Here is a 22,147-nt window from a genome sequence, read left to right as displayed (position 1 = left end):
AAAGCCAAATCGACTTTCAAATGTATGGAGGATCTCATCTGAAACAGATAAAGAATTGTAAGGTCATCAATGGGGAAAGTGTGGCAGTGCAGCATAAACGTTAGTGATGGACTGGGAGATCAGAATGACAGAGAAGTATCAAGAAAACAGAAAGGTGGTCAGTGATTTGGCAAAGGCTTATGATAGAGGGTCACGTCAATTTATCGGGAGGTGCATGAGAGAGAAAGGAGGGCCAGAGAAGTGTGTGACGATTGTCCAGGATATGTATGAGCGAGCAAGGACTTGGGCTAAAGCCAGTGTTGGGGTAACAGACAAGATCCCAGGTAGTGAAAATTCTGTCTTCTTCCTATTTATCTTCAATCCTCAATCTTCAAAGACCTTCTCATTTCCTACAAAGTCCTCCCCACTTCTCCTTTTCTGGTGCCACACAACACAATGTCATCAGCTGCACCAGGGGCTCTTTTATTCCACGAGTCAGCACATCCATTACCAGATCAAAGAGGTAAGGACTTCAAAGAAGACCCCTGGTTCAGACCTCCTCTCACTGGGATTGTGTCTGCTACCCCAGCACTGCTTTTATCTCTTTTTTCCTTTATTTAATCCTGTTCTAAATTTAAATTGAGACATGATAAGATGTGATTGACTAAACTGATGAGGCTCCAGCAAAGGACTTCCTTATTGAGTAGCAGGCCAGCACAATTAACTCAGGAATGACTGACGGAGACAAAGGGGACTTTTACTTGCTGCTCTTCTTACTGTGTCACCCTGCTGATTTTTTACACATTTTCTTTCATATTGCTGTTGTTTGAACTATTTAACAGGATTGTAATGACCTCCTATGCTCTAGATGCCACTGTGTTTGTCTAGGAACTTCCTGCTGTTAGGTTTTTAATGATTTTTCAATCCCTTATTCTGGCCATTTTTGTCTGAATCTTAGTTATTTATGCAGTAAACTTTATAATAAGTTTCTGATCTTTCTTTTTTCAAACGATATCTTATGTAGTCAAATGTACACATTACTTTAGAAAGGTAATTGAAAACCTTTACTTGAATTAGATTTTAAAGTGATACATCATTAAAGGCATACAATGAATAGCCTGCCAAACAACTGTTCCACACCAGTAGTGTTGTCGTCTTCTTTCTGTGACATGGCACTTCATTTATAAACAGAAAATGGAGCTCAAATGAGGAATGGGATGTCCATCTCACCACCCACCAAATTTACTCTTATTATTTACTTGTTATTATTTACTATTGAACTGATGCTTTGACAAGTTCAGGGTCTCACGGGATGTGTTTGTTTGTTACCCCCTGAATACACTTTAACTTTAAACAGTTCCAATCCCAGACACCTACTGTAACCTTGAATTGTCTGTGTGTGATAATGATTCAGTAACATTGCTCTGTGTTAAAAAACTACAACAGTTCCTGCTTTTCCATGTCAGAGCATTATTAGACTTTCAAATGGAGTTCTCTCAGTTCAGTTCAGCTAAATGGACACTTTCATGGAGCTTTTAGTTCAGTTGCTTTTCTGGCTCTTTTGTAAAGAGCTCAGCTCATTTTGAGAGGACGCTTTCTCTATATGCTAACACCTGAAAACGGGCCCATTCATACAACTCTGTCGTTTAGCTGCTGGGCACTTGGAAAGGAGCTCTCGCTCTGGCAAGAAATCTTTCTTTTTAAGTAAATTGAAGAAACCATTTGGGAACTGTCATCTGGGACTGAATGAGGACTATATGACCCCACCCAGGTTGTAGAATTCTTTATCTATACTAATAAAAGGCAAAGCCCTCACTGACTCACTGACTGACTCACTCACTCACTCACTGACTCACTCACTTATCACTAATTCTCCAACTTCCCGTGTAGGTAGAAAGCTGAAATTTGGCAGGCTTATTCCTTACAGCATAGTTACAAAAGTTAAGCAGCTTTCATTTTGAAATTCTACACATAACAGTCATAACGGTCAACAACGTCTGCCATGTTGAACTTTCTTATTCATGGCCCCATCTTCACGAAATTTGGTAGGCGGCTTCCCTGCGCTAACCGAAACCAATGTACTTACTTATTTCGGTGGTATGACGCCACTGTCAGCCGCCATATTGAACTTTCCAACGTCACTAATTCTACAACTTCCCGTGTAGGTAGAAGGCTGAAATTTGGTACTTATTTCGGTGGTATGATGCCACTGCCGGCCGCCATATTGAATTTTTAACGGAAACCGATGTACATACTTATTTCGTTCGTATGACACCACTGTCGGCCGCCATATTGAACTTTCCAACGTCACTAATTCTCCAACTTCCCGTGTAGGTAGAAGGCTGAAATTTGGCAGGCTCATTCCTTACAATTTACTTACAAAAGTTAAGCAGGTTTCATTTCGAAATTCTACGCGTAACTGTCATAACGGTCAACAACGTCCGCCATGTTGAACTTTCTTATTTATGGCCCGATCTTCTCGAAATTTGGTAGGCGGCTTCCCTACACTAACCGAAACCAATGTAAGTACTTATTTCGGTGGTATGATGCCACTGTTGGCCGCCATATTGAACTTTTCAACAGTCTTTGTTACTTATGGGCCCATCTTCAAGAAATTTGGTACACGGGTTCCCAACGCTAACTGAATCCTACTTACGTACATATATACGTCCATAGCCTGCAGCTCGGTCACCGTGTGAGGCAGCGTTAGGTCCCCCATCCCAACGCTTCCCACGTTGTTGGCTGCCTGCCTTTATAAGGCCGTCCGTCGCTCCGGTCTCTACATTCCCTTCCTTGCTTCGCCATGGGATTCATGTCTCCCTGCTGATAACTACAGCCTTTTTGTTTAATCCACGGCTTCTCCGCTGTTTTATTGTTCGTTTATTACAATTATAGTTATTGTGCAGGTATTTTACACTTACTTTACATTGCTCAGGTACCCATTTCATTTATCATTCCAACCGTACCCCCATTAACATGTCTATCGAGGTGATCACTATCGATCAAAGAACTGTCACTTACCGAGTGGTTTCCATACCCGGAGATGGCACCTACCTTTTCCATTCTCTGTGTTACATATTGCAAGGCCATATCAGGCTCACTCTTGATATCCGGAGGAACATTGTGTCTTATGTATTGAATGACTGGGACAGGTTCAAGGTGTGGACTGATGACGGTACAGGAGATAATTAGACTACACAGGAGCACTAGAAGAGTGAAATGCTTAAGGCCTTCACCTATGGATCTGCATGTGAGTTGATGGCTGCCGCTGAATTGTTTGGTTGCCGCTATCAAGTGTACCGAAATGGCCAAATATTTTACACCTTTCAACAACTGCCAATGCCTCTTAAACATCTTAGGTTCACAGGTGACAATTTCAGTAGTGGACACTTTGATGTTTATGAATGTTTAAACTCTCAAAAGCTGGATGTGATTTTATCGATGAAACCGGTTGTATACTTACAACGCTTGACAGATGCCAAATGTCACTTCAACACAAGTCCTACAAATACTGTCGTAATTGAAACAAACCATGAAACTCAAACCGATTACGACAGCAGCAATCCAAGCTGTGAGATTTGAGACAAGATTACTGTTCACATGGCTAACTGTAAGTTACATGCTCAAGAGTAAGCTCCGCGCACAGCTTGGTCATGTTACAACTGGAGGGCCGAACTCACAATGTGGTATACAAAGAGATCCTTAACAAATAATTATTGATATATTTTCCCTCAGTTTAAAAAGGTTTAATTTTCTTCTTAATAAAAATTTTAATGCAGTACTTCGCCACTGCGAAGCGCGGGTATTTTGCTAGTATATATATATATATGTGTGTACAGTATGTATGTATATATGTGTGTGTGTGTGTGTGTGTGTATATATATATGACAGCAACACTCATAACAGTGACAAAACAATTACATTGACAATCATGTTACATTATTTTTAAAATGTTTCCTTTTCTTTTTCATAACTTCTTTAACACACTACTTCTCCGCTGCGAAAATCAGGTATTTTGCTAGTATTGTATATATTTACTGCTATTGGTTATTATGCAAGTAAATAAGCTTTTTAAGTAAAAGATTGCTCATTTCTTGTCTAATTGCAACACTTTAAGATGTTCAAAGGATGCATTTGTGATGTCCTCTATTAGTGGTTGAAGTAAAAGACTGAGAGTGAAAGCCAGCGCCTGTCAGGAAGCAGCCTGCCATTAACGGTCTCAAAGTTTGAATATAAAGCATACAACATTTACAGTGTGACAGGTAAGAGATTAAAAGTATCAGGTGCATAGCTCATCTCGACATTTCTTCATATCCACTATCAAATAAAGATCCTAAGAGATTAGTTGGTATCTTTCATGTTAAGTGTATGTCACAGGTTATCTAATACCATGATAAACAAGGCCTTATTTAGTTTCTACTCTTGGTGTTTTGGTGTAAAATTTCAGTGGCCTTTTTAAACTCACAGTAGTTCTAAAGTCATTGAGAAGATAAGTCTGTGACCTCTGAGTACTCACCGTAGACCTCCATTTTGGACAGCCAGGCCGGTTTGGTTGTATTACTTCTCATGAGACAGGAGAACACATTGAACTCCTTCTTGATGGGGATGACGCTGCTTATGTTTAGCAGACCCTCGATGTCCCTCTTAAATGTTAACTTGGACTGTGACGTCACGTCTATGCCGTTCATGTCTCTCCAGCTCACTTCTGGTCGAGAGCTCCATTTCTCAGAGCTGCACTCCAGTCTGGGCTGTTGGTCTTCTGCAGTACTGAGAGAAATGGAGGGCTGACTGCCCAAGGCTTTGAAGAGAAATGAAATAAATCATGAGTGGAGAAACACTCTGCAAAAATGACATTGTAGTAAACTGAGAGAACCCTACAAAGTGACAGAAACAGCACAATCATTATTACCAACTGAAAACAATAAGAGAAGTTGAAACAGGTGCCCAGAAAATGTTAAAGTACACAGAACAATAACATAACCCCATTCTACAGTATGGAGTACAGAAAATAGCCGAGGGTCAAGGCCCAAATAATCCACTCAAGAATCCCTACAGTGAGAGACCACAGTGTACTGCACTTCTGATTCCTCCAAACCATCCACTGACACTCAAGGAGGGGAACAGGACATTTATATTAAGAGCTCAAAAGAACCAATTTTAAAAAGAGACACGACAGAGCAGATGAATTGTGAAATGAGATGGTGGTTCAAGTCTTAAAGACACAGGAACTGCCCCTAATGAACCCTCAGTGGCTCAGTGAATGGTGGTCTCAGCTCATAGGACAGAATCCTCTGGTGGATGTCTCATTTTGCCCACTCTGCTTTAAACTCTGAATCATATTTACACTTGAGGCCTGCAAAACACTTGGTAGATGTTACCTCCTTCGTCAGGTTCTCCTGAACCAAGATACGTATCAGAGAATTTCTGAGAAAGAATGGCTCCTACCTTGATGCTGGACATATCATGTTCTACAATGAACTGGAGGGATGGCTCTGGGTGTCTAAGAACTGCTGTTTGAGATTTCAAGTGCTGTTGGAGCTCCACAATTTCAAACACGCTTATTGTGTTTTTTCATAGCTAGTGAGGTCCTGGGTACAATAATTGTACTGAAATTCTTAATAATGCACCCGAACGAGTTAGGAAACCCCAAAAACCTCTCTACTTGTTTCACACGTTCCGGCACTTTACAGTGGAATATAGTTATTTTTTGGACTGGTCCATTGATAACCAGTCCTAATAAAGATCAGATCAGAGTGAGTAATGTTTTTATTGCAGAAAAAGCACCTGATCTTAATGAAAAGATGACTGCTATGAAACCTCCTTGACATGTTTAACAGGCGTATCAAAGACTTTGGAGAAGATAAGAATATCATCCAGATATAGTAATACAAAGTGTCGAAGCACATCATGACAATCATCGTTCACAAATGACTAGAATACTGAAGGGGTGTCAGCCAATCCACATGGCATTACTAAATATTCATGATGTCCATTAGTGCTACTGAATGCCATTTCCATTCCTCTCAAAAGGTTATAAGCACTTTGCAGGTCTAATTCAGTAAACTCTGTTGATCCCATGAGTTGATTCAGCAAAGCATATGAGTCAAAGAGAGCAACTATTCTTCACTGTAATTTTCGTTACGTCTTGGTAATCAACATAATCAATGACAAACAAACCTGACCCAATCACACTATTGCACTGTCTAAAAAAAAGGTTTCTTCTAAGCTTTCATTAATATTGACTCATTTTCGTGTTTAGACAATGCATAAATTCTGTGTCTGTTAATCAGTTAATAAGACAAGTCATTTTTCCAGTAAGCAGTAACTCTAATGGTCTTTGTTTGTTCCAACATGTCAAAGTAGTTGTAATATGTTAACAATAGAGTTGATCACATTCTCACACATAATGCATGGACTGACAGTACGTATGCAATAAGTTTTGCAGAACTGGTTTCAAGCCACAATGCTTCTATCAGACCAGTCAATAAAAGGATTGTGTCATGATAGCCATGGCATACCTGGCATTAAGTGAGGAATTCAGGGCTGTACTGGTCACATTAATAGAATGGGGGTATGAAGTCCAGGATTCCTGGACCAAAGGGTTACCATCAATTGAAGGAACTTTAGATTTGAATTTTAAAGGCACATGTGACATTCATAAAAGTTTCATCAATGCACTGCTTATAAAGTTTTATGAAGCTCCTGAATCTATCAGCCCCATGAGAATCTCATTATTAACCCTAACTGGCACATTCAATAAGTTATTTAAGAAGGTTTGACTACAAATGCCTGTCCCACCAACCCAGACCTGAAATGGACGTTTTAGTTCTCTGGACATTTAAAACAATTAGATGCCATATGTCCTGGAGCACCACAATAAAAAACTCAACTTTTCTTTGATTCTTTATTGCAGTTCTTTTAATATGATGCTGGCCTTTCCAAGGTCCCTAAGTTCTTCTACTGCTTTACTTTCTGAGGTGTATACTTAACTCTCTCCCTCTCTCATGCCTGCATTCTCATCACCTCTCAAAAATGCCCATGTCTCTGTTTTTTTGCAGAAGATAAGTGATATCATTCAAAGTGTTTCCTATTTTTGAGTAGCCATTTCATCCTTTGCTTTAGGCACTAACCCTATTTTATAAATACTGATATCAGGAAGGCCTCATCCCAGCCCACCTACGGTGCCACCATCAGAAAGGTGACAATATACTCCCTGATTTGTAAAGTCCTGTTTTTAAAATGTGTCACCATTGCGTTGTGGTTGTCGCTTTTTGTTTATTTGTTTTTATCATTTTAATTTTATTTTTGTTAGTCTTGTGGTGGTAGAAACTGTTTATGATGCCTTGTAAAACAAAAATGAGCTGATTGATTCTGTACACACAGAATTTACTTTCTGGTATAAAAGAAACAATGCAAGGCAGTATGCAATGAATTTAGTGTGAGAACTCAGTCTTATTTTAAAATCATCTTCACCATCACAAGTTTATTTAAGAACAAATGCAATGAAAATGGGAGCACTTTTGAGATTCATAGAAGAAGAAAAAATAAATAATGTGTAAATTTTGACAATAATCTAAAAAGTCATCAGGACATGCGGACAACTATGACTGAATCTGTGGATTGGGTAATCAAAGTATATGAAATGCCAAATGGCTTCTGTACATCCCTGAAGCATTCAACAGAACAAGGGGTAACATAAAAAAGAAAACAATCACCTTCGACATTCAGAGTGATATGTGCCTCCTCATCATATAGTCCAGAGGCCACAAAACATCTGTAGAGTCCACCGTCAGAAACACGGACATTCTGGAGTCTCAGAGACACGTTTCCATTCAGAAGCTCTTCTAGGAAAAGTGAAGTCCTTCCCTTATAAGCCTGCAACTGACGCTCAGGTGTAATTTGAAGATTCTGGTATAAAAGTACTGGAGAAAATAAATCATCTCTAAACCACCTCACTTCAAACCTTTGAGCACTCATAGCTGGTGAGAGTGAGGCTGGTAAGGTGACATCTTGACCAACAAAAACAAGAACAGCTGAAGAAGGTCCAACGACTTGAAACCTCTCTGAAAAGAAACCACAAAAAGCTGTAGTGAGTGTTAAGACACGTTTAGTTAGTCCATCAGAGTCAATAAAGACAAATCCTGTCAGTGGTTGTGTGAGATGAAGACTAAACGCTGTGCTCTCGTCTGCTTCAGTCCCAAACAGATGTAAAGTTCACTTCTAGTTTTTGATTCTCTGTCTAACTGACAATTCTCAATTTCACTCTTTATGTTAGATTTGTCAGAATTAACAGTTAAAGTAAGGATTAGAATTAAAATAGAAAGACCAAACACGAGTAAACAATAAACGCTCCTAGCAAACAGAAAGAGCTTCTATTTAAAGACAACAAGTTATTTGTATAAAGTTAGAAACTCAGATCATACAAACACATACGTGTCCAGGCGACGTGTATCATGTGAAGTAGGAAGAACACAAAGCAGCTCCATCTCTTCTGGGCCTTCATGACTGCAAAAGAATAAAAACTTGGTTTATTCAAATGGTAAATAATGATTATGACATCTCTGAAGGAACAGAACAGAATAAAGTGAGGGCTCAGGTACCACATAACCGTGCAATGACAACAAAGTGATGACATTCAGCCAAAATAAAAAATGGCTGCACAGGTGCCAAATGACTCCTGTGATGGTGGTCCAGAATTGAACACCAGCTTCTGGTCGTAGACTCATTTATATTGTGCTGAGACCATAAGGGGTGGGGCTTGTGACACAAAGGAAGTGACCTCAGCTGTCTTTCAGGGATTTCTCCCCCTCCATTTTTTAGGAACAAACAGAACAATGGTTAGTGATAGTGCTACACCTTTGTCTTTCCCTGTGTTTGCTTTCCAATCAAATCCTGTTAAACGATCCACACACTCCTGAGTCTGACACATCCTCATAAATAAGGCAGGCGCTCTCATGAATCACACAAGCGTAGTCATAAGTCTTAAGTGTGCCACTACGATCTGTGCTGCTTATTCCAAACACATCAGTCCATGAAATCACACAAACCAACCAACAGGGTGAAACAGCAGGGGGATAGGTAGGAACACATGAAGGACACACAGGCAGGCTATTTAAAAATGCTGATACGGCCTGTTTACTGAACAATACAATTATATGGCCAGAGTCACAAATGATTAGGACAAGTGCACAGTGTGCTAACTGGGTTTCAGAAGAGCACAGTCCATACACAACATAACCATACCTGGCAAGTTTACATAAAAAGTTCACTAATTATACAGAAGATGAGAATGTTTATAATGGGAAGAAACCACCGAGAAGTCAGAAGCCTCTCAATCTGCCGGATTGACATATAACCGTCAGCATTCCCTACTGAAAAAAAGGATTACATTTGTATTGTTCCAAAGGCTTCTCTGTGGACTGGATATGTATGTATAATTAAAATCTTTTTTGGGAGTGGAACATATCTTTTAGAGCAAGTTAAATACATACACCTGTGTTTGTACAATATTGCCCTCGTCTGATTATTTCTGCCATGGTTACTGAATTGATGTGTATGGTTCAAGTCTGTTCTGCGTCAATAAAGAACGCAATCCTAGAAAACAAGCGCCCCCTGCTGGATACAACAAGATAGCACTATAGCCATGTGACATGGTGCTGCTTGCTATGTCCATTTATTTCCTGTGTGTCCACAAGTGGATATGGTGTGCTCAAGTGACTTTGTGACTGCTCTGAAAGTAAGGGGCCACAGCGCCTGAGACTGGGCACCCTGATGTGGGCTTAATGGCATAAACACCACACTGTGCTGCCCAGTAGGATCTTATCCAGTGTTTCTTCACAAGCTTAAAAGAAAGAGAAGCAGGCCATTTGTTCAGGACTTCTTTCTGCTGCTTCTCTGAGACATACCTCCATGTAGGAACACCAGATTCATTCTCCCTCAGCTGGTGTTATCCTTTCATTTTCTTGACTGTTGTGAATCAACACTCAAATAGAGAATTTCTCTTCATGAGACACGTGGAGGGAGACTCTACTTATTAGACATGGCCTGTCCACACACCCCCAGAATGTACAGGACAGGGCTTCTGTGATGGCTATGGAGCTGGGGACACAAATCACACTGAGCTGGAGAGAACTCATCCTGATTTAAACTTTTTAAAAGGAGTACAACATTAAGATTTAATCAGTACATTTCTGAAATTATATTTGGTGTGGAACTGTTTTTCTGACATTTACCCGTAATTCCTGTAGAGGGGCACATCAGATGTTACTTTGTGCTTCACACTCACAATCACCTACAGGTTTACAGTTTTCCTTTTTGTGTAGATGGTGACTTGTGCTTTTCTAATAATTTTGTAAACTTTATTTTCTCTGAAAATTAAGAAGCTATTGTCACTCATATGCATCAGAGGACCTCTTCACAGGCTCGTTCGAGGTACGTGTTAACCTGTCGTGGTGAGAGGGGCGCCGTCACTGACATTCTCTTCTCCTTCTCTACCCGCAGCACTGAGAAACTGGCCAGTGAAGGCATTTAGCTCCGCCCCTTCCAGATCATGTGATTATAAAAAGGAGGAGTCTTTAGTACTCCGGCTATTTACAGGGATGTTAAAGGCATGATTTGTGTTTGGACTGCTTTTATTAAATGGGATGTCCCAACTTTTTACTTGTTTGGTGACCTGTCATTCGTGCATTTTTCTCCTTCTCTACCTCCAAGACTTAGCTGAACTGTTTCTCTCTTTCAGAGATCCCACTTTGTGTCTGGCAGTCCCACTCCAAACAGGAAGCCTTTGATGGCCTGAATTGCTCAGCATACTGTGAGATCCTGATGAAATGCTGATTATAATTCCCAGTATAAATAAAACTGCTCAGGAAGAAGGCTGTACTCTGCAACCAATAACCTGGTCCCAGAATCCCCTGTGATGGACTATTTACTGAGTGCTGTCACCTAGGAGGATCTTCTAGACACTTGCACACTCTTTATGGTATATTCCTAATTGTCTAAGTTGACCTCTTGTATCTTCTTGCTCCTTATGAGCCAGACCCATTTCCGTGCAGGACTCCATCTCATTAGAGAGTCACTGTTCTGCTGCATTAGCCAGGCTGTCTGTCTCATACTGTGCCGGAGAACTGTGGCCATCTTCGTCTCATGGTGATTTAGTCTTCCATTTTAAATCTCATATTAATATATCTGTATATAAATATAGAAAATGTTAGACCTCTTATAACTTTGCAAGATACTGAGACATTAGTTCACACTTTTGTTTTCAGTCGACTAGATTACTGTAACGCACTCCTCTCAGGACCACCTAAATTAGACATAAATCACTTGCAACGAGTGCAGAATGCAGCTGCTAGAATCCTAACTAGGAAAAGAAAATCCGAGCACATCTCTCCAGTTTTGATGTCACTACACTGGTTACCTGTGTCATTCAGAATTGACTTTAAAATACTGCTTATGGTTTATAAAGCCTTAAATAATCTCGTTCCATCTTATATATCAGAATGTCTGACATCTTATACTCCAAATCGTAACCTTAGATCCTCAAATGAGTGTCTCCTTAGAATTCCAAAAGCTAAACTTAAAAGAAGTGGTGAGGCGGCCTTCTGCTGTTATGCACCTAAAATCTGGAATAGCCTGCCGATAGGAATTCGCCAGGCTGATACAGTAGAGCACTTTAAAACACTGCTGAAAACACATTACTTTAACATGGCCTTTTTATAACTTAATCTTAGTTTAATCCTCAGGCTCTGTATATTCAATTAATTATCATTATTATTCATGGTGGCTCCACAATCCATACTAACCCCTACTTTCTCTTTTGTTCTTTCTCCAGTTTTCTGTAGTGGCGACCTGCACCACCACCACCTGATCAAAGCACCATGATGTTCTACATTGATGGACTAAAGGCCAGAAGTCCACATGACCGTCATCATCAAGTTCTTCCATGAGAACTCTAACTACAAAGAGGACTGTTTCATTGATGTAAGGTAGAATGCCCAGAAGGGACTGGGTGGTCTCATGGTCTTGGACCCCTGCAGATTTTATTTTATTTCTCCAGGCGTCTGGAGTTTTTTTTGTTTTTTCTGTCCTCCCTGACCATCAGACCTTACTTATTCTATGTTAATTAGTGTTGTCTTATTCTAATTCTTACTTTGTCTTTTTTTTCTCTTTCTTCATCATGTAAAGCACTTTGAGTTACATTATCTGTATGAAAATGTGTGACATAAATAAATGTTGTTGCTGTTGTTCCTCATGTGCCCCTGTCTATTTCACTTCTCGGGCACCATGCCTTAGAGGTCTTACTGTCCATCTCACATGGGCGCTATGAGTTCTCTCACCCACCAGTGTGCCTCTTCTGCTGTGCTCACTGCCCTGTGCCATTGAGGTGGTGTTCTTGCCCCTATCATCCTTAAATATTACTCTTTTCTTATGTTGTCAATATTAGGGTCTCTTGAATTTCATTTGGAAGATGAAATATTGGGTTTTATTTTGAAAGAATTTGTAAAGCATTCTGAGCTTGACAGTGAGAATATAAAAATAAAATTACATTAAACTGAGAACCCCATTGTGTCTGAGGTGTTACTCATTTTCATTTTAGTTTCTGTCCAATGATGTTTTCTTTACTTGTTAATGGTCCTTATTAATCATTTCCCCTTTCTTTGTGTCTCCAACATGCCACCAGTTACTCAGATGTGCTGCTGAGTATGGCAGCCACACTTGGCACAATTAAACAGTCTTGGCTGACATCTTGTCACCGTCACTCCTCGGTGGTCTCCTTCTGCTTCTGAGTTGTATTGTGTGGTTTTGTCTGGCTTTTGATCCTTTGCTTAGTATTTAGATGTCCATTAATGATTTGAGCCTTTGGATTGTGTGTTATTTTGTATTTTAAAGTAATTACAGAGATTATTGGAATGTATATTTAGAGTGTTTTAGTTCTTTAGCTTTAAAAATATAAAGTTTTGTTTATTTCTTTCTATTTCTGCCTTCTTTTTAGTCTTTCGTTATGGATTTCTCATTTAACTCCCATCTGCTTCTGATTGTTTAATCTCAATGCTATTTTTTTGTATTTAATGACTGCTTTTTAGTAAAATAATTTATTAATGTATAAGGTGTCATTTAGATTCAGATGGGATTTTATTGGGTTTCTAATTTGAGGCTCAATGGGTTACCCCTTAGATCAGACAGTCAGACCTTCTTAGTCCTGCAGGCACTTTGTGTCTTTATGTGAGCCCTTTTGGACAGTCGGAGCTAACTAATGTTCTGTGTATACACAAATGCTAGCTAAATTAATATATTAATAAAGTATCTTATCTATCTATCTATCTATCTATCTATCTATCTATCTATCTATCTATCTATCTATCTATCTATCTATCTATCTATCTATCTATTATATAATGCCTTTCATATCTATCTATCTATCTATCTATCTATCTATCTATCTATCTATCTATCTATCTATCTATCTATCTATCTATCTATCTATCTATCTATCTATCTATATTACGGTGTAAACATGCACTAGCTTTCAGACATATAGAATCACACAGAAATCTTCATGTTTTTGATAGTAATTGAACCTTTTTTATGAAGATACCATTAAACTGATTTAAAAATACATCTAAGACATTGCATAGGGTTGCTAATGGCTATTACTCCTTGAGTTAAACCGTTTGTTCAGTGTTTGAATGGTAAAGACACCCCAGCTGATCCTCAGTTAGTCCTGTTTAAATGCTGATTGGTTATTAGAGAAACCTTTGGAACTGCATTAGCATCACTGAAACCTGTCCTTCTGGCTTTCCTAAAGTTCAGTTCTGGGTTCAAAAATAGCCAAAATGAAACGGCTTTCTCAAGAACACAGAATGGCGCCCATTGCATGTGACAGATTACCAAGAAACTGAAGATTTCACACAAAAATATCCATTACTGTCTTGAGATAAGAGGATTTTGCTTGGCTTTGCAGACATGTGTGCTTGATTTGTTGTCACACTAGCATCCAAGAGTTTAGAATCATCCAGAAATGTTTGTTTTTGAATGAAGATGATACTTAAATATATTTAATATAATTAATATACTTAAAAAACAGTCAAGGCAGGACTACTGTTTCCAAAGGCTGTAATTGCTTGAAATGACTGTTTTTAATTTATTACTCACATAGGACTGCAAAGCCACATTTATTCAGTAGTTTTACTGCCTGCTGTATTCACATCTGCAGTAACTCATTTTAGCGTTTCTTCAGTGTGAGACCACCACAGAATAGTAAGAGTTTCAGTTGTCTATGTTAACAAAGAAATGTTTTATCAGTTAGGATCTCATTGTGGTCCTGTCCATGGCATTAGTTTTGTTCGTTATTTAAATTTCCTATCAGTCTTTTTGATGGCTGCTGTCCTCTCTGACTTCCAAGTTCTTCTCATGAGCTGTACCTTCAAGTTTCTGACCTCTCATTGTGTATTCAAATCTAACATTTTTACTTTCTACATGTAATATTTTACATTTACTCACACTCTTCCAGTGTGGTCTCCCACCTGTGCACACAAATGGCAACACACCATACAAGACTATCTATCTCTGGACAGACCTGAGTTTCAGTCCCCCAAATGACTGAGCCCCCAACGATCATGACTTGCTTCTTGCTTTGAGGTCCTTTACCATGCAGTTATGTCCGACCATGACACACTGGCCTCTTCCTCAATGATCTAGAATATTCTTCAATCATATCTTGGGGGGGCACTTGCACATTATCTCCCTAAAGGAAACCTGGGTAAGATCTGCCAATTCCTTACCACTTCTCAGGCCTGCCACCTCCTTTTCACATTCAGCCATTTTGACTTCTGGAAACTGAAAGTGGATAAAGGAAGTGGAGGGATGGAGAATTAAATGAGAGAGGAAGAGGGCATTCCATCATTGAGCAGTTTGGGGAGACTACAAGTAAATCTGATCATGGACTGTAAGATTAAATGTGAAGGTCCTGCCCTTGACTAATCCTCTACTTTCCCTTGAGGATTCTATTAATATTTGTCTTCCCTTTGTGATGTCCATACTGGGAAATCAAGAGAAGCCCAGAAAAAGACAAACCACTGATACCTTAGAGAATATTATTGCATCACACCAGGTGAGGTATAGAAGCCAGCAATGGCCAGCCATGACCACTGGGGTCACCAGAAACCAAGAGGCACATACGCCACCGAATGAGGTCGGAGGTGCAGAGCCCAGACCTTCTGGTCACATGACGCCAGAGGGACTGAGAGACCAGGAGCACCAGGGTTAATTCACTACAGGCAAGCCACCAGAAGGAGCGCCAACATGTGAGGTTTGTGGATGCTGAGTAGTCTGAACTTAGACTTTTCTGTTTTGTCCAAATAAATTGTGAGGTGTCAGTCATTTGGGCCTATTGGGTACCTTGGAACCCTCTTGTCTTTGCAATAAAACAATTTAAGACCGAGAAACTCCTGCACTAATAAACTAAGTCAGAGGAAGCAGGGCCTGATCAGCTCTCTTTGACTTGTCTAACCTGATATACTGAGGATCTTTACTGTTCTGTTTAAAAGGGATCTTTATCAGTTTTAAGTCCACACTTAATTCAAAAACATTTCTATTGATCTTCTCACGCTTGGGTTACACAGTTGCAGCGATTCATGCAGGGTTTTCAAGAAACCTAAACTTTATTCGAAAACAGCATAATAAAGCATAAAGCAGAGGATGTCTGTGGGAAAAGTGAGACAAGGCAATAAGACAAAAGGACAGGTGCTGTATAGGCTTTTAAATATACAAGTGCCGCGTGAGAAGCAGATCATGCGACATAGTAGCAGCAGCAGCCCAGCATCTAACGTAGCAAAGAGGAGGTAAGCTGTATTTGTTACCACTGTATCAGCGTTTAAGAGGGGGTTTCAGAGGAGCATCCAATATCTTCTAAGGGTGTGTACAGCCCCCTTCTTCACAATATAGCTTGGTTAAACATGTTTTCAAATTCTCCATTGTTAAATATAAGGACACCTGGTAAGTGTTAGCCACTCTGTTCATTCTGCCCATAGCCCCATCTATTATGTTCACATCTACTGATATAAAATGCTAGCAGAGCAGAGTACCAGTGCACCATAAGCGTCCATGCCACATGAGGACAATTTAGCATCAGTGACTAACCTTAACCTGTGAGGAAAACACAAGGAGGGCACACAAAGTTCACTTAAAAAACAGCCTGGGCTAGGATTTAAACCCAAAGCGTTAGATCCATAAAGTGGCAGAGATAACCACAATGCCTCTGTGCTGCCAAATGGAAAATCTAAAACAGGTTGTAATATCAAAAAATAATCCTCAAGTAAGTTTAGTTTGCTCTGAGAAGAAATCTGACAAAGTCTCAGCAATCACTGTGCAGTTGTAACTGAAAATACCGAAAAAAGTGAAAAAGACAAATAAGTAAGGCTGTGGTCAGTGGTCCACCACATATACACTTTAGCCATTATCTGTCCCTGATTGTAACATAATAGGAGTCCCCATCCCCAGCCACAGGGGATGCCCAAACCAGTTTGTTTCTTTGTGCCAGTCCCAAGCCCGGATAAATGGGGAGGGTTACATCAGGAAGGGCATCCGGTGTAAAATTTGCCAAATCAATATGCGGACAACAATACAAATTTCCCTACAGGATTGGGCGAGGCCCGGGTGAACAATGACCATCACCAGTACTGTTAGCCAACAGGGTGCTGGCAGAAATTGGGCTACTGTTGGCTGAAGAAGAATAAGGAGAAGAAGAGGGGGAGGACATGTCTGGAGGCAGGAGGAGAAGAGGAAGATAAAGAGAGTGGAACTGAGGGTAAGAACTTTGAATGTTGGCAGTATGACTGGTAAGGGGAGAGAGTTAGCAGATATGATGGAGAGAAGGAAGGTTGATATATTGTGGGTGCAAGAGACTAAATGGAAGGGGAGTAAGGCCAGGTGGATCGGAGGTGGATTCAAATTGTTCTATCATGGTGTGGATGGGAGGAGAAATGGGGTAGGAGTTATTCTGAAGGAACAACATGTCAAGAGTGTTTAGGAGGTGAAAAGAGTGTCAAACAGAGTAATGATTATTATGCTGGAAATTAGAGGTGTGATGATGAATGTTGTTAGTGCATATGCTCCACAAATTGGGTGTGCAATGGGTGAGAAAGAAGATTTTTGGAGTGAGTTGGATGAAGTGATGAACAGTGTACCCAAGGGACAGAAAGTGGTGATTGGAGCGGATTTCAATGGACATGTTGGTGAAGGAAACAGAAGAGATGATGGGTAGGTATGATGTCAAGGAGAGGAATGAAGAAGGTCAGAGGATAGTGGATTTTGCCAAAAGGATGGACATGGCTGTGGTGAATACGTATTTTAAGAAGAGGGAGGAACATAGGGTTACGTATAAGAGTGGAGGAAGATGCACACAGGTAGATTACATCCTATGCAGAAGAGTTGATCTGAAGGAGATTGAAGACTGCAAAGTGGTGGCAGGGGAAAGTGTAGTTAAGCAGCATAGGATGGTGGTCTGTAGGATGACATTGGAGATCAAGAAGAGGAAGAGAGTGAGGGCAGAGCCAAGGATCAAATGGTGGAAGTTGAAAAGGAAGACTGCAAGGTTGAGTTTAGGGAGAAGGTGAGACAGGCACTGGGTGGCAGTGAAGAGTTACCAGACAGCTGGGAAACTACAGCAGATGTAGTAAGGGTGACAGCAAGAAGGGTGCTTGGCGTGACATCTGGAAAGAGGAAGGAGGAAAAGGAAACCTGGTGGTGGAATGGGGAAGTACAGGAGAGTATACAGAGGAAGAGGATGGCAAAGAAGAAATGGGATAGTCAGAGAGATGCAGAAAGTAGACAAGAGTACAAGGAGATAAGGGCAAGGTGAAGAGAGAGGTGGTGAAGGCTAAAGAAAAGGCGTATGATGAGTTGTATGAGAGGTTGGACACTAAGGAGGGAGAAAAGGACCTGTGGCTAGACAGAGGGACAGAGCTGGGAAAGATGTGCAGCAGGTTAGGGTGATAAAGGATAAAGATGGAAACATACTCACAAGTGAGGAGAGTGTGTTGAGCAGATGGAAAGAGTACTTTGAGAGGCTGATGAATGAAGAGAACGAGAGAGAGAAGAGGTTGGATGATGTGGAGATAGTGAATCAGGAAGTGCAACGGATTAGCAAGGAGGAAGTAAGGACAGCTATGAAGAGGATGAAAATGGAAAGGCCGTTGGTCCAGATGACATACCTATGGAAGCATGGAGGTGTTTAGGAGAGATGGCAGTGGAGTTTTTAACCAGATTGTTTAATGGAATCTTGGAAAGTGAGAGGATGCCTGAGGAGTGGAGAAGAAGTGTACTGGTGCCGATATTTAAGAATAAGGGGGATGTGCAGGACTGCAGTAACTACAGGGGAATAAAATTGATGAGCCACAGCATGAAGTTATGGGAAAGAGTAGTGGAAGCTCAGTTAAGAAGTGAGGTGATGATTAGTGAGCAGCAGTATGGTTTCATGCCAAGAAAGAGCACCACAGATGCAATGTTTGCTCTGAGGATGTTGATGGAGAAGTTTAGAGAAGGCCAGAAGGAGTTGCATTGCATCTTTGTGGACCTGGAGAAAGCATATGACAGGGTGCCTGAGAGGAGCTGTGGTATTGTATGAGGAAGTGGGAGTGGCAGAGAAGTACGTAAGAGTTGTACAGGATATGTACGAGGGAAGTGTGACAGTGGTGAGGTCTGCAGTAGGAGTGATGGAGGTGGGATTACATCAGGGATCGGCTCTGAGCCTTTTCTTATTTGCAATGGTGATGGACAGGTTGACAGACAGGAGTCCCTGTGGACTATGATGTTTGCTGATGACATTGTGATCTGTAGTGATAGTAGGGAGCAGGTTGAGGAGACCCTGGAGAGGTGGAGATATGCTCTAGAGAGGAGAGGAATGAAGGTCAGTAGGAACAAGACAGAATACATGTGTGTAAATGAGAGGGAGGTCAGTGGAATGGTGAGGATGCAGGAGTAGAGTTGGCGAAGGTGGATGAGTTTAAATACTTGGGATCAACAGTACAGAGTAATGGGGAATGTGGAAGAGAGCTGAAGAAGAGAGTGCAGGCAGGGTGGAATGGGTGGAGAAGAGTGTCAGGAGTGATTTGTGACAGACGGGTATCAGCAAGAGTGAAAGGGAAGGTCTACAGGACGGTAGTGAGACCAGCTATGTTATATGGGTTGGAGACGGTGGCACTGACCAGAAAGCAGGAGACAGAGCTGGAGGTAGCAGAGTTAAAGATGCTAAGATTTGCATTGGGTGTGACGAGGATGGACAGGATTAGAAATGAGGACATTAGAGGGTCAGCTCAAGTTGGATGGTTGGGAGACAAAGTCAGAGAGAAGAGATTGTGTTGGTTTGGACATGTGCAGAGGAGAGATGCTGGGTATATTGGGAGAAGGATGTTAAGGATAGAGCTGCCAGGCAAGAGGAAAAGAAGAAGGCATAAGAGAACATTTATGGATGTGGTGAGAGAGGACATGCAGGTGATGGGTGTCACAGAACAAGATGTAGAGGACAGAAAGATATGGAAGATGGTGATCTGCTGTGGAAACTCCTAACGGGAGCAGCCGAAAGAAGAAGAATAAGAAGGAGTAAACAGTACAAAAAATACAGAGTGGTTGCCTTTAGGTATAAAAGGCTTTTATTAGGACCACTGAAAATAATCAGATTGAGCAAATGTGAACATACATTAAAGAGACATTAAGTGCAATAAAACGCTGATAAACCTGACAAAGAAAGAAACTTCTTAAAAACTATGACATAAACACAGCTGTCATGTCACCATTTAGATACATCTTTCTTCATTTTACAAACATTGCTGGGAAAAAAGGAATCCACTTCACCTTTCCCCTCATAAATGTGATATGTGAACTGCCACTGTGTGGCACTAAAGCACTACAGGTCACCAGTGTCAGTTTGTCATCATTATCAGGATATTCAGTGGCACTGGACATGGCCACCGAGGGAGGAGACACACAAGACAGAACTTCATTGTGCTCCACATCACCAAGACCTTTAAGTCACACACATCTAGATGAGCCCCTCTGAGCTGTCATCTGAGCCACAAAGAAGTGTCAGACCTGCTCTTCTTACTCATCATATTCCTCTCGTGTCATTTTAAAGCAAAACTAGGATGACATAGCAAGTGACAGTCACTAATTGTGTAATTGTGTGGTCAGGTCAGGTGACCGCTGTCCCTCTTATGTTGCCAGCGCCTGTCTGTGAATACGGAGACTCAGAGCTGTGCAGTGGCGCCTCTCTGAGGCTGAAAGGCGTATAAGCTGAGTGTGAGTGTCTTATCTCTCTGTGTGTTTGCCGTTTGCTGGCCTCTGCTCTAACATGTCGCCTGCCTTTCTTCTTCTTTGTCTTGTGCTCCTGTGTGTGTTTTCTCTGTTTTTCTGTTCACTTCAGCTAAGCTAACAAACTCAAACATACTTTTCACTTACCTACATGGGCCTTTGTTCCTCAGTTCACTCCCGTCACAGCTTTTGTTTTTCTGAATTCATCAATGAGGAGATCATTGTAAAACCGTCTGTGTTACATCAATGGGTTTATAAAACATGTCCAGCCGTAGTAATTCAAATCTTCAATACTCAGAATCTGAGATCGCACTGCTGTGCCGTCTTGGTTTTCACTTTCACTTTAACATGGCAGCCATCCAGGAGGAACACACCTGAGTCTTAAAGAGACAGAAGGTGAAAAAAACCTAAATAAAAAGAAGGAACTCAAATCAACTAAACATGAAACTTCTAATGGTGAGCAAAACTTTTATCTGCTGAGAAGTACAAATCCTCCTACAGATACGACACACCATGAGACAGCAGGACATGTCATGGACAGGAGCTAAAGACGAGGAGGTGACAAGTCACAGTGGGAGAGGACTGCTGATCACCTGACATTAAACAGATGAATGAGGAAGGTCCAAGCAGGTTTGACTCATCATGTCAACAAAGATTGAATCTTTCATGTACATAAAAAGTGAATGGGGTCTGTCCAAATAAGACTGAAAGACACTAAGCTGAGTTCAAGATCAGGTGGCAAGACAGACGATTTCTACACGCCGTGGCACTTCATGGAGGAGAATTCAGTTTAAAAGTCCAACCTGAAGTACACAACATAAAGCATCGTTCAGCTTGGCAATCAACCTCCAGTTAGCTTTGACAAATATGGAAATACAGAAAAACAAAAAGTAAAAACTACAATAATAATTACAATTAAGACGTACAAAGTCAACAGAGGACAAACTCCTGTGCTGTGCTTGTATTTCCTCTGCATGAAAATGAGCAGAAATGAAGGCTGTGCTCTGATGTCTGACTTCTCTGTTGACCTCACTGACTTACGTTGGTCAGTCTGGTAGGAGGCGCCATCATCTTACAGTGGCATTGACAGCACTGCCCACCCAGGCCTGCTTCTCCTTCTGCACTTTTAATTGTCAAATGTCCTTCTTGACACAACAACAGCGAGTATCTTAGGTCAACACAAGCAAGTGATAAAAAAAACAAAAAAAAACCAAAACACAACTTTTGCAGTTTGGGGCAAAAGATTAAAATATACAATTTCTAATTTAAAATATTACATTAAACATGAGTGGCCCAGTGACACAGCAGTAGCGCTGCTGCCTTGCCGTTAGGAGAGCAGAGTTTGTGTCCCTGGTACTCCCTGCGTGGAGTTTGCATGTTCTTCTCATGTCTGTGTGGGATTCCTCCAAGTGCTCAGATTTCCTCCCACAGTCCAAAGACATGCAGGTCACATGACTTGGTGATTCCATATTGGCCCGTGTGTGTGTGTGTGTGTGAGTGTGTGTGCGCACTGCAATGGCCTGGGTCCTGTCTGTGTTTGTTCCCTGCTTTGTGTCCCGTGCTAACTGGGATGGGCTCCAGCAGACCCCTGTCACCCTGCTCAAGACTAAGCGGGTTAGAAAATGACTAACTGACCGACATTGAAAACAAACTGTTCGCTGTTCTGATAAGCCATCAAATATTTATAAAATTCTTGTGCACTAAATCAGCTCAGTAAACTATTCTATCAGGGACTCTGCTGGCCTTCAACCTCACATCTTGCTACTTGTCCAGCTCAACTGTTTCTCGTGCTGATATTCCACCATGGACCTGAGTGAGGAGACACGTAAGTCAGAACTTCATTCTGCTCCTCACCACAATAAAC

General features: G+C 40.9%; 1 protein-coding gene across 1 annotated transcript in view; it reads right to left on the bottom strand.

The window, feature by feature from the left end:
• LOC120524128 (butyrophilin subfamily 2 member A2-like) overlaps nt 1-20,614 on the bottom strand; it is a 23,132-nt gene extending 2,518 nt beyond the window's left edge. The window contains exons 1-4 of the mRNA XM_039746006.1: nt 20,431-20,614; nt 8,413-8,484; nt 7,695-8,042; nt 4,496-4,777 (exon numbers count right to left, since the gene is read on the bottom strand). Coding sequence (XP_039601940.1) covers nt 4,496-4,777; nt 7,695-8,042; nt 8,413-8,482 — 700 coding nt within the window. The 5' untranslated portion in view covers nt 8,483-8,484; nt 20,431-20,614. The remainder of the gene's footprint in view (nt 1-4,495; nt 4,778-7,694; nt 8,043-8,412; nt 8,485-20,430) is intronic.
• Between the last annotated feature and the right edge of the window lie 1,533 nt (nt 20,615-22,147).

Source organism: Polypterus senegalus, chromosome 2, assembly GCF_016835505.1.
Source record: "Polypterus senegalus isolate Bchr_013 chromosome 2, ASM1683550v1, whole genome shotgun sequence".
NCBI classification, from domain to species: Eukaryota; Metazoa; Chordata; class Cladistia; order Polypteriformes; family Polypteridae; genus Polypterus; species Polypterus senegalus.
The sequence above is the reverse complement of the archived record's forward strand: the minus strand, read 5'-3'. Positions and strand labels throughout refer to the sequence as shown.